Source organism: Hippichthys cyanospilos, chromosome 10 (assembly GCF_059441005.1).
Source record: "Hippichthys cyanospilos isolate Australia breed blue-spotted pipefish chromosome 10, RoL_Hcya_1.0, whole genome shotgun sequence".
NCBI classification, from domain to species: domain Eukaryota; kingdom Metazoa; phylum Chordata; class Actinopteri; order Syngnathiformes; family Syngnathidae; genus Hippichthys; species Hippichthys cyanospilos.
This window is the reverse complement of record NC_142378.1, coordinates 13,371,929-13,384,653: the sequence shown is the minus strand read 5'-3', so window position 1 is coordinate 13,384,653 and position 12,725 is coordinate 13,371,929. Positions and strand designations below refer to the sequence as shown.

Genomic DNA, 12,725 nt, shown 5'->3' with positions numbered 1-12,725 from the left:
TAGTCAAATTTATAACAACTGGCAGACATTGATACCAGATATCACTTGGAACATAATTGTCCTTTTACTGTATTAATCTAATGTGGTGCTTCCTAAAGCTGGGTAGATAGTCAAACAAATTGAAGGCTCTTAAAAGTACTGTAATGCAAAATGATGCTTTTCCATTGAAGTGATATAACAGTTAACATGCTTGATTTATTTCAATCACTTGCGCCGTCTAATCTATAATGTATAATAGGGTTAGTAGGATATTCCACTAATTTTGCCATTTTCAGCAGTAAAAAAAAAGTTAGTACTTTGCCTATAATTCATTTGAACTAAATAATTTAAATAAACAATAAATACCTTCAAAAAAACAATTTTCCACTTGCTATCGACTGAAAATGACATCACCTATGCACAAGGCTTAGGTAACAACTAATCACAGTTCAGCTATTGGTCAAGTGACATTCACAAGATGATGTCATTTTCAGTCTACAGCTAGTGGCAACACATTTTTTTTAAAAGTATTATTGTAAAGGAAAAATGATAGTCATCGTCAAATCAATTAACACTTGATTAAATTATTGCAATTATTTACTTCTGAAAACGGCTATATTGGAGGCTGAGATGTCAAACTCAACATGTTTTAGCCTCAATGAATCCAGTACTATATTTGCTTTCTTTTCTTTTCGTAATTGTAACGAAAGCAGAACTGTTGGTGGAACTCATAAATGATAACTATTTTGGTACATCAACACGAAATGGTGCTTAGTGAAAGTCAGTCAAATATTTTAAACAGTTCTTGTTCTGTTCTGAACAGAGCATTTCACACTGAATTAAGTCAGCAACAAATCATCTTCATGTCTTTTTCAGTTGTGCCTGGAAACTGGAATGACATGCCTTTTGTCTGCAACGGCATGTTGTGTTTAACTGGACCATCTGTTTCTGTGTTATTTCTCTCCTTACACCCGCCCCTTCTTCTATTTCTGCCTTGTCAGACTCCAACTTTGGAATTAGTCAGCATGTCATTACAAAAGAGACAAATACTTCTTGGTCTTGAGATTTTAAAAAAAATAAATAAAAAAATAAGAAAAACCTCTTTTTAGTCCCATTGAGGGCAGAATGAATGTGTGCTAGAGGTGGGAAAAAAGAGAACAAAAGGGATGTGGAGGATTAAAGAGGGCGATAATAAGACTGAACGTGAATGGAAAGCCGGCGTGCAGTGTGGACTGACTCACAGCTGAACTGCAAGGTCACAGAGTACAGGAGAAAACAGAGGAGGGGTGTGTGTGGAGAGAACAAGAAAGATGCACATAAACAAAATCCTCTTGTTGGATGAGTGCAGAGACAGCATGCGGACTTCGGGTCAACATTAGCCACTCAGAATGATTGGGTATGAAAGAATGTGTTCTGTGTTCAATTCCTCTACCAGCAGGTATCTGAATGCCCAGTTTGAGCTATGGGCACTCTCACGATTCACTTCATTATAGAAGGGTACCGTTGAAAACAGTTTCTTTTTTATAAAGTAGTCAACAGCACCTCGTTGGATAAAATACTAGAGTGCAAGCTCAATGTTGCGAATATAATCTGTTTCTTGCAATTTTGAAATAATTGATTGGTATTACATTGTTAAAACCTGCATCTTGTTCACCATTTACTGTAAGTGCTGTCAAAAAAGTCATTCATTAAACAAAGCATATCCAAAAGAGAGTAAAACCAGAGCTTTCGAAAGTCACCACCATTTGTCCTGTCCTCAGTCAAATACATGTTAGCTATACAGTTTTGCTTTGATTTCATTATGCTTCAGTTTGTAATCTTTACTTACATCTTATTGTGAAAAGCACGCTTTAATCTGGAAGGCCGTTTCAATTGCAATTCCAATTCTATTGATGGTTTGCGTTCTTGTCCGCGTTTTATGATTGTTATTGCCAAACTGTTGGTGCGTCCTATACTGTGTAACATAAGAAATTCCCAAATTTGACCCTAAAATTATGGATGCGTCCTATACATAGCTGTCCTATATTTGGGAAATTATGGTATTAACGTATTCTTATTCTACACTAAAATCACTGTCATTAAAACGTACTCGTGATTAACCATTCGTACTCATAATAGGATGGAGCAGCTTTTGATTCAGATGATCTGTTGCAGTTTTCCAACATGCAAATATAGTAAGAGTGGATCCTTGGTGTGCGCTAGTAGCGCTGCAATACAACAGTAGCTCACCTTACACTCGCCATTTACACACACATCCAGAGAGTCGTCTCTGCATGGAGTGCCATCGACGACTGCCGGCGCACGCTCCGTGTAGAAGTTGTATCCCTCCGCCAGGCAGTTGAGAGAGCATGTTTTCACGCCTCCTGCATGCATGCAACACAGCCTTTTAAATTTATTTATAACTACTGTACTTTGAAGAGCTCTAAACCTTGCACTAGCTATGGACAATTTTCAGTTGAAGTCAATGCATTTTGCCCAAACTCAACTGACACAGACCCACATCCCCTGTGGTAGTAATGAGGACGAACAGGATAGAAAACGGATGAATGGATATTCCTCAGGGAGAATCATGTTCCTATGTTCTACTAGGATGGTTTTTCAGCTATTCTATGGCCATAATCACATTTGAACATCTGAACTTTTGCAGAATTTTCTGATCTTACACGATGCCACACCTGATTATGTCGACCTTTTAAAATGGTGGACTTTGATTTCTCCTATTTGAGGGACATTTGACTATTGACAGGAAGTTTAACCTTGTACCCAAATCCCAACAACACAACATAGGCATGCATCATTACAATTATCTGACATCGGGATGAATAAAATCCCTTTTATGTTCAGTAAATGCTGAATTAGTAAAGATGATACAGTCATCAAAATAACATCCCTCTTCACGCTCAAACTATTCAATTATTCAACTATTATACCCTGCAATGGCTCAAATAACGTTGCACACACTATTTAAAAAAAGGTGCAATGTGTTTTTTCATCGATGCTGCTCTACAGCAGGCATTCCTCTTGTTCCTCTGAGGGATCGTTCATTGACATCCGTCTATGTTGGGTTTGTTTGTGCTGGCAATGTTGAAGGAGGTACAGTATGTACTGGCAGGTTTCAAAAAATGATAAAGTGGTCAAACGGTGGAAAACTGCAATTCCCATAGTGCCTAGCTTTGGCAGGGCATCCATCGCTCGCAGCTGTGCATGCATTACAACTCGCAGCCTGTCCCTTGTTGTATGGGGTTAAGTGTGAAGGATAATTGTTCTGAAATAGAGCTTTCTCTGCGACAGGCTTATTTAATGAGCTGTCCTTGGCTGTCTGGTCTGAGCGGTGACGGCTGTTTCTGTGCTGAGAGCTAGCTGTTGCATAATCGTCAACTATACACAGTACGACATAGAGAGGTTCAAGAAGAGAAGCAAGGAGGAAAACGAGTGAGAGAAATGTGATCCTAAAGAGTGCGCCAAGCCTGACAATGACAGTGCAGTGTGATCTGACCTGAACGCACTGATCCTATTTGAACAGCTGCAACAGATTTGCATTGTAGAATCAGCTGTCTGAAGTTTGAAATTGTTTTGCCACTTATCTCTGTGAGTCATTATGCTAGTTGAGCCCAAGATTAAAGGCGGTTTTGTAGTTGAAATTATTTAACTGTCGCATTCAGTACAGAAGAGCAAGGCATTATGACTTACAGAGCACTCTGCTAGTTGCAGCATCTACAGGTACTCTCTTTTTTTTTATAAACAAAGGTCCTCCTGAGTAATCCTTTTCAATGCAAGTCAAGTCTTAGTCTGCTGAGTAAGCAAGAATTACTTTTGAATTGATATTTAATGCAAAGTAAAGGTGAATGAGACCTGAATAAACGTGCTAAAAAGATGTTTATTTTATGTGTAGCTCTTTAGATTGTTTACAGCATTTGATTCAGGCAGATGTATTATGTCCAAAGTCTGACTTGGGCGTCAAATGCAGGTCAAATTTGATCCGGTCCGAAATCTCTGTTCTCTAATTAATAATGTTTGACAAGTAGCCCTGTTGACCACTATATAAAATACATCCTAACAGGAATTTCACCTTGATTCACAAAAGGACAGCGGCAGTCCAGCGCCATGACTTTTGGTTCATCCGGTGTCATTTCGTTACAACGTTCCTAGCTACTTCCTCCTCAAAAAAATGAATACGATCCGTAAGTTGAAGGAACGTCTCAATTGCCTTAAACATGCACCGAGGGGCAAAGATCGAGCATTGAGGTGACATCTGAGGTATCCTCTGTGGAAATCCTGAACCTCCTAGATGGTGACATATGAAAACGGGCAAGTAACAGATGGACCGCTGGCTCAGATTGGATTGGCTCAGAGTGGAACATAGTTACAATGAATCTATTCCTTGATGCAGGCAAGTCATCTGCCACATATAAAAATCTCAATGAATGAATTTTGTTTTATTAGGATCAGAACCATTTGAGATTTTGATCACCTATTTCGCTGTTTTTGTAAATTTAAGGTTCAAGCTAAATTTATTTTCTGTGATATACTATGTTTCAAATGGATCCTTCATTGGTTACAATGATTTTTTAGTATTTCTCTGTTATTGAATTAAAAAGTTCAGACAGCATTTAATTGCCAGTGGTGATTTCTTGTTTAAAATGTATTTTTTAATGTACAATTTTACTTATTTCCCTGTTTTTGAATGTAAAAAGCCAGCAAATGAAAAAAATCCTAACATTTCAAAAAAAGCATGAAAGGAAGACTAATAAGTGATCAATGCAAATCGCCGGCCCCTGCATTTTCATCTCAAATCCGGTCCTCTTTTGCAAAGACATAGTTTGGACACCCCTGAATTAAAGTGAAACTAAAATAGATTCTTCATATGGCTACACATTTGAAAACGGAATAAACATATTTACTTTTGAAACACATTTGACTCACTGACCTCCTCTATACGGCTTCCACGTGTAGAATTTCCCCCGGAAAGGAACACTATCAAAGTTAGAACACTGTATCTCCCGAAAGTCCCGTGAGCCTACAGGGCAGTCCTGTTAGACACACAAACAAAGTTGATCTCCTGGATCCTACACGTCGACCAGAAGAGTGATGATGACGACGGCACTCACATCAATATTGCACGACCTGTAGCGCTTTCTCTCCCCCAAACAGTATTTTCCACCAATGGTTGGCCTTCAATCAAGCACATAAAATCTGCAGTCAGACACATCTGAGTACAATTTAACACTTCAACACAGAGGTGGTGTCTCATCTTGAAAGCTGCCTGTTTTCACAAGAGTATTTTCAATCTCAGATCAAATGCCAAAGGGCTACATCTCTGGCCACAGACAATTATATAGCTGAATTACACTTCTAAAACTAATGCAATCCTCCAACTTGGTGTAAGATGAGGATAAATACAATTAGCGGAACGCAGTCACCTTTATAAATGATAAAAAGTATCGTATAGGCATACTTTAAGGCTCAAATCCTTGTAAATGATACTGCTGACATGTACCTTGGGCTGTCACAATATCGCATAGAGGAGGACACACCACCTCCACAGGTTCTGCTGCACTCTTCCCAGGGTGACCATAGGCCCCAGCCTCCATCAACACCTTGCGGACGTGTCCCATATGCCACACAGATCCTCTTGTAGCACCACTGATAGACATAACGTGCACATTGTGCAAAAGGCAGAGCGCAGACAAAACATAACAAGGAATTTAACGGGTGTCAACTAACTACTCAGTGACTTTCTGGATGTTTTTTTTCTCCCTAAAATGTACATAAGCCTTTTATTGTTTAGTATATAATCATTACCCCTTTCTCAATGGTGTTGGTCTGACAGATGGTTCCCTCTGCAGCCGGAATGCTAGTGGTGATGCATCGGTTGCTCTTGCTCATGCACCATAGCTCACTGCAGACCTCCTGTGCGTGTCAGACACAATCAGTGAAAAGTCAAAGAATTGTAAAGTTACTAGACAGCAACATTTTCAGTGATGGATAATCTTGCGCAGTGTCATGTAATTGAAATGCAAAGCTGCAAACAGGGGGGGGGCAGTAACACGAATACTCACTGCATATTTACATTGTCGGGATCTGACTCCATACTGGAAGCGGCACTGTTCATCTGCGTCATAGGCCTGACCCGGGGCTGTGGTGGGGTACACAAACTCCTGCTTTGGGGGTACATTGTTCAAACAGGATCCCATGCCTGAGCTGCAACAAACCATAAAAACACAAATATGTGAGTTTTACCAACAGCAAAATGGGAGATTAATTGCAAAATTCTTACAGAAAGCCATGGGAATGGATACAATTGTGCTGATGTAATGTAAGCATTTTCATCCTGCATTAGGGTAGTAGTATGAAATTAAACCCGTACATACGCTTATGTGCATAGTAATCTGACCATAAAATGCTTAATAGGCATCCAGTAATATTATCCACATTTTTGTGGTGTTGCTGATATCTAAGAGGCTGACTCACTCTAGAAAGCTGGTGATGTAATCCCTGCTGCAGGCTGACCAGATGAACGGGTTCGTCTTCATGGTGATGTGGTCGGCCATCAGCTTGGCCGTCTCCTGGGTACGGGGCCCACACGCATTACCAATACCGTCATGGTTCATTCCAAACCTTAAGTTTAAAAGAAAAAAAAAAAGAAAGAAAATAATGATAAATAATGGTACAGTAGTTCCCTGTTTTAAACGAACGATAGTAGCCTTTAGAAATGACCACTTTTGACATTTAAATTTGTGGTTTGCAAAGTAACTGCAGATTTAGCTACAGAACCAAGTGTACCGAATAAAGTGAGTAATGAGGGGAGCTGTGGTCAAAAGTGAAGTACTATATGTTTGTATTTTGTGTCTACTGCTGTAAAATGGCCCGACTAAATATGGCACTTAAAATATTGGCCAAAGTAATCGTCCAAATGGCTGATATTTGCAGATTATTATTATTATTTATCTTCATATACTGGTAGTCTAACCATTTACAGCAGTTGTAAACAAGTACCACCGGTATCAATATGTATTATACAGTATGTAATAGTTCATTATACCCCAAACTAATTTCTATATTTTTTAAGAGCCCAGGCATTCAATCCCTTGGAGATTATTTACATTTCTTTAAAATATTTTTCAAATTGTTGGCTATAAAAGCCAATCATTACCTTTAGTACGTATTCACTTAGCACTCCTTTCGCCAATACACTTGAAATAGGTAACAGGCCGACCCGCGGAGAAAATACGTGTATAATTGACATCTATTGAAATGCACTGGGACGAAACAAATGCAATTTTCTTCATTATAGTTTCAAAAATTAATTAGCCAATACATCCAGTACTTTTTTTCTCTCAAAAAACAGCAGTGGCCAAAAAAAAAATCGTATCGGTCAAGCCCTAATGTTCGGGGTGATTTTTGTGTGTGTTTGTGTACGTGTCATGTCAGTATGTGTGTGTCGGTGTGTGTGCAGAGACATGTCATTGTCAAAAAAAAAAAAAAAAAAATTCCCTTAACAAATATAATAATGATTGAGTAACTGGAGCCTATCCCAGCTGACTTCAGGTAAGAGCTAGGGTACACTAAAGGGAAGTCTTCAGTCAATAGCAGACAATTATAAACAGATTAATAAATAAAAACCTCTCTAAAAATGTTAATCCAAAAAGTATTTGCTTTTGTATTTCAGTCCCCTTTTATCCCTTTGTTTTTCTCTGTCAGTATGCAAGTGTGCGTTTGACTCACGTATGTCCGATTTCATGCGCAATAGTGAACGCCGTTCCGAGGCCAATGTCCTCGTTGATGCTGCAGCTTCTCTCCGGCTCACACATTCCTCCAACAGGAGCAAGACCTGCACAACAAAGACACACATTGAAATACACACTCCTTGGTGAGTCATCGTAATAAGTAACAAAAGAGCAGATAGTTCCAACAATTGTCCAAGTTATGCAACCGAGAAAGCTGAGACATGGAAATATGTTTCAACTTCAGGCAGGAATATGACAACAGTCCACATTTTAAAAAGCATCTTGTTGTTACCTAAAGTTTCACAGGGCTTGTTTTTTTGGATGCAGATGTCATACCTGAGGATAGGGAGGACACAAACCAGGCTCTTATTGCTCCATGCATTGGATACAATATAATATATACACAAAACAGTATATCACATGGCATAAGCAACTATGCTAGACTGATATAATATTATTGTTTTTTTTTTTTTTTTAAGTGCAATGGCAAGAAATGAAGATTACTGACATAGCTTGATATTGACTACTATTGCTGAAACCCAATTTGACTTCTAAAACAATTTGGGGTCTTTTAAATTCCAAGCAAAATTTGCCTACTTGCAGGCTGGGCTGTATGAATTCCAATTGAGTGATTACAATGAAGAGATATAACCATAATGCACTTATAATTGGGATTGAACCAATCAGAGCGTGCATTTTCTATATTAAATTAAGATGAACAGAACAGAGCCCCAAAGATCATAAAAAAATTATATATATATATATATATATATATATATATATATATATATATATATATATATATATATATATATATATATATATATATATATATATATATATATATATATATATATATATATATATATATGCATACTTTTATGCTTACTCGTCCTATCTTTTAATAGCATAATGATGTTTAACTGCCTCGATTTCAGCAAATAACAACTTTTTACAGGCTAATAAATGAAAGTAATACATCTGTTTTTTTATTCCTTCCATCTGCATATAAGCCATTGCCAGATATGCTGAGGCAAGCAGAGTAGACCCAGCTGTTGTCACTAGAGAAAAGACAAGACTCGCTAAGGAAGTTCCTCTTTCAAGAAACACTTGTTTGGAAACACATAATCATTTGCTTAAAGTTCCAGAGCCATTCTCTTCCACGCGAGGACATTTTTATAGGTTTGTGTTCCCGACCTGGTGATGAGTACCGCAGTGTCATGGTGAGCGATGCCATTGTCGGGAATAGCATTCCCGTAACTGCTGCGGTGCTGGATTGATTTCTGCCATTTGCAGAAGCTGTCCAAAGACTTGCCTGCATGGTGATTAATCTCTAATGTGGGCTGATGATGCAGACAGACAGAAAACAGAGAAAATATGCACTAAGGGAAAATACAACATGAATTCAACTCAGTTTCAAGCAACATACTGTACTTCATCATAACTCACACAACTTGTTTAACAGACATCGGAGTGAAACAGGCACATATCAACAGAAATTCGGAATGAAAGACTGAAACAATAAGAGAATCAGGATTATATGTCTCCTTTTCTTCTGGTGACATCTTGAACACAGGCTTTAAACATTCATTTTAATGAATGAACCTTGCCCGCCCCCCTTGCCTTGCAGGCCTGGCACTCTCGCTCCATTTCCACTAAAGCAATATGGAGCTAAACCTTTTGGACTGGCAGCTGAGTCGGCCTCCGTAAATAGTGTGACTGTGACATCGTACCAGCACAAACCACCACTGAATTAATTGGAGGAAAGGAATGTTATACAGTAGGAATGGAACAAGACACAAATCGGTGGAAAAAAAAAATGTCTCACAAGACAATTAGATGAAAGATTTTTGCATCATTTGTAATAAGCAATGTCTACTAAAAATGCTCCCTTTTTTTTCAAAGGTTTCCTTGTTATTGAGCAAACTGCAAGAACATTAACACCCTTGCATGCAAGTGTAAACATAAAAGGAGACAAACTGGCTTTGTCTTATCTATCAACATTTTGCCATTCTTTTCTTCAACTAGGAAACCAAAATATCGCCACAAAAATGATTTGAAAGTAATCAGAGCATCTGCTATTTCTTCTGTCGAGCTGCAAATATTGCGTATTTCGGATAAAAATAAAAGAAACTTTTTTTTTTTTTTGGGGGGGGGAGGGGGGGGGGCAAAAAACACAGAACACCAAATACCCATTTCTAATTAATTATGAATGACCAACTATTAGAATTGTTTGACAATCAATTTTTTACATTTTTTACACATAACCAAAACTTTCATAAACTCTCTCCTTATAAATGTTTTCTTATTGAGACATTCTGTCTTATTAAGACATTGAGTCAGTCTGGTTTGTTAAAAGCGATCAGTAGGAACAGCATCTGTGTCAAGTTGTCAGCATCAAATATGGTGCGCAGTCATTTAAATGTATTTGAAAAGTAAGCGCTCATATTTTAGCTCTCGGGGGCACCGCTAGCTAGTGGCTGATTAATGCTAGACTCTGCATTAAACGTTGGCAATGGCACAATACTGTAACAACAATAAAGGGCATCCAAATTCAAAGCAATCGCGCGTAGAAGAGAGTGCAGGCTGGATAAAACAGAGCCATTTTTGGCTTCGTTAAATAGGAGTGAAGAAATTGCTTAACGATACAGCGACTGTCTTGGCAAAGTTGTCAACTCACAAGGTTTTGTTATTATGTTGTAAAACTTGGACGTCACGCTACTGCATCAGTTGCTGTCTAACTGTGTTGAGACAATCCAGACCTTGTACTACAGTGAAGCATCCCGGTGTCATCCCATCTGGCAGCAGAGGCCGCTGCTAGACCTCAACTTTCCATTTTGTTGTTTTAAATCATTCTCTGCATTCAATCACATGCATGGATGCATGATAAGTGAGAGGGTCCGTTCTGGTTTAATGCGATTACATAGAGCAGAAGGAAAGAAGTATCTAGCTGACCACAGCTGGCTACAACTTGTAACCCAGGAATGCATGTGGTGACATAGAAGTAGAATTGTCTCATCCCACAGTCCCCATTTTCTGGGCATACTGCACTCCTGATTTTGACAAAAACTGCTTTCAATATCCTCCCAACCTCAATCCAATAATTCCTGGAGCAAGGAAAATGACACTAATGAGCCGAACATTTATTTGCTCAAGCCAAGTGGTGAGTTAATTTTTAGGCTGTAGGTAAAGTATGAATCATTACTCTTTCCCTTTTGGGACAGCTTGAGGAAACCTCAAAGCCACACAGTCATGACAGTTTAATACATCTTCAGTCATAAAACCGCAAGCAGGTCAACATTAGAATGCATCCTGCGGCACCGTCCCGCCACACGCCGTTAATGGAAAGCTAATACATTTATTCATCACTGGAAAAAGAACGGTAAGGCACAAGTTGGACATGGCAAGCGAGGTTATTTACCTGGTCTTCCATGAGCAGGATGAGCCTCGTCACGACGATGTTGACTGCATTCCCCAGGCTAGAGTCCTGGAACAGTTTGGCAACCTGACCTCCAGAGAAACAAGAAAAGACCAGTCTTAAAAAGCTGACTTACTGGTGCATTTTAACAGAATGCTGAACTTGATATGAATGATTCATTAATATAATGTATACAACTGGATTTAGAAACATTCATTTATACACTTGTCAAAGACATCACAAAAATCACATGTGGTGCGCCCCAGGCTTCAATTCTAGGCCCAGTGGTTTTAAATCTGCATATGGTCCTCCTGATGGTGCACTATTGCACATCTCCATGTCCTCCTTTTGACACGTGACCAACGGGGAAAGCAAAGCACCCATCTAATGACAGCAACAAAAAGGCTACTGTAGCAAGCCATTCCAAAGTTTTTTGCCGAATTGATCTCGAGAACACCCTAGCCGTCTGAGCAAGTTTGCAATGGACAGGAGGGACCGTGTTTTATTTTAATATTTATTTCTAATTATGTGGCAATTGACAAAAAATATAAATTATGAATATATTCAAAATAAAAATGTGACTTGCATATGTGATGAACTGTGAGTGCACTAAGAATTCTGGTGAATAACAAAAAAAGGTATCGATTTGATGTGGAAACGGGTGAAGAAATACATTTCTAAAGAAGAGAAAGACTCCTGGGCTCTGTTAACATGAATACCTTAATAGCTCGTGAAAAATATTGCTCTAGCTGTGAGCAATACATGTTTAAATTCCAGCAATGATGAAAAAAATGGCACCTCAAGCAGTTCTCTTGCCATGACAGGTGTCAACTGTAATTTGGCCCACTTGGCTTGATAGCACGAGATCAGCTTGTATAGAAGAACCTGCTTTTCAACAATGGCTACTAAACCATTCATTAAGCGCATTCCATTTGTGTGTGTATTGGTGTAAGTGAGGAAGCTGGGGGTGAATGACTCCCAGTGGAACAAAATGGTGCATCTGACAAAATAAAGTACACAACCTGGCACTGTCAAGCCCAATTTTAGCTTCCATTTGCTTTCTTCATATTACTGTACCATTTCAAGCTGAGGCAAGTTTTAACCCAACTCAATGTTTGTTAAAAATGTATTTATCTTTCGCCAAATCACAGTGTACAGACAAAAGTAATGGGCCATCTCAGCCGCAATGGTTATGTTGTTTCTTTTACGTTTATTTTTTAGTGTCTTAATTGTACACTATGTACTTTTTTAAGATTCTATGATGTTTTCTCATTTTGTTCTTTTCATTTATGTAAAGCACACTGGATTATCACTGTATATGAAATGGGCTTTATAAATAAACTTGCACTGCTTTGGTTTGCCTAAATATGGAGCTGGTTTCTCATCTGTAACTATAGTAGCTTCTTCTCTACTGGGAAGACTTTCTTCACAATGTTGGAGTGCGTCTGTGAGTATTTGTGTCCAGTCATCCAGAAGAGCATTTTTGATGTTAGAAGGCTAGAAAAAGTACTCAAAATCTCTTCCTGCACATCTCAACTGTGTTTGATGTGGTTGCGGTCAGCGCTCTCAAGTGTTTCCATTTGCCAGTCTTCTACTTATGC

At 38.6% G+C, this 12,725-nt stretch overlaps 1 protein-coding gene across 2 annotated transcripts in view; it reads right to left on the bottom strand.

Annotated features, from left to right (window-relative positions):
* The window catches only part of adamts10 (ADAM metallopeptidase with thrombospondin type 1 motif, 10), a 37,135-nt gene that overhangs the window by 10,546 nt on the left and 13,864 nt on the right, over positions 1–12,725 (bottom strand). For both annotated transcript variants that reach the window (XM_088426606.1, XM_088426607.1), the window contains exons 7-17: positions 11,128–11,211; positions 8,904–9,049; positions 7,999–8,042; positions 7,705–7,810; positions 6,451–6,597; positions 6,039–6,180; positions 5,782–5,889; positions 5,477–5,622; positions 5,088–5,151; positions 4,907–5,009; positions 2,209–2,342 (exon numbers count right to left, since the gene is read on the bottom strand). In XM_088426606.1, coding sequence (XP_088282732.1) covers positions 2,209–2,342; positions 4,907–5,009; positions 5,088–5,151; positions 5,477–5,622; positions 5,782–5,889; positions 6,039–6,180; positions 6,451–6,597; positions 7,705–7,810; positions 7,999–8,042; positions 8,904–9,049; positions 11,128–11,211 — 1,224 coding nt within the window. The remainder of the gene's footprint in view (positions 1–2,208; positions 2,343–4,906; positions 5,010–5,087; positions 5,152–5,476; positions 5,623–5,781; positions 5,890–6,038; positions 6,181–6,450; positions 6,598–7,704; positions 7,811–7,998; positions 8,043–8,903; positions 9,050–11,127; positions 11,212–12,725) is intronic.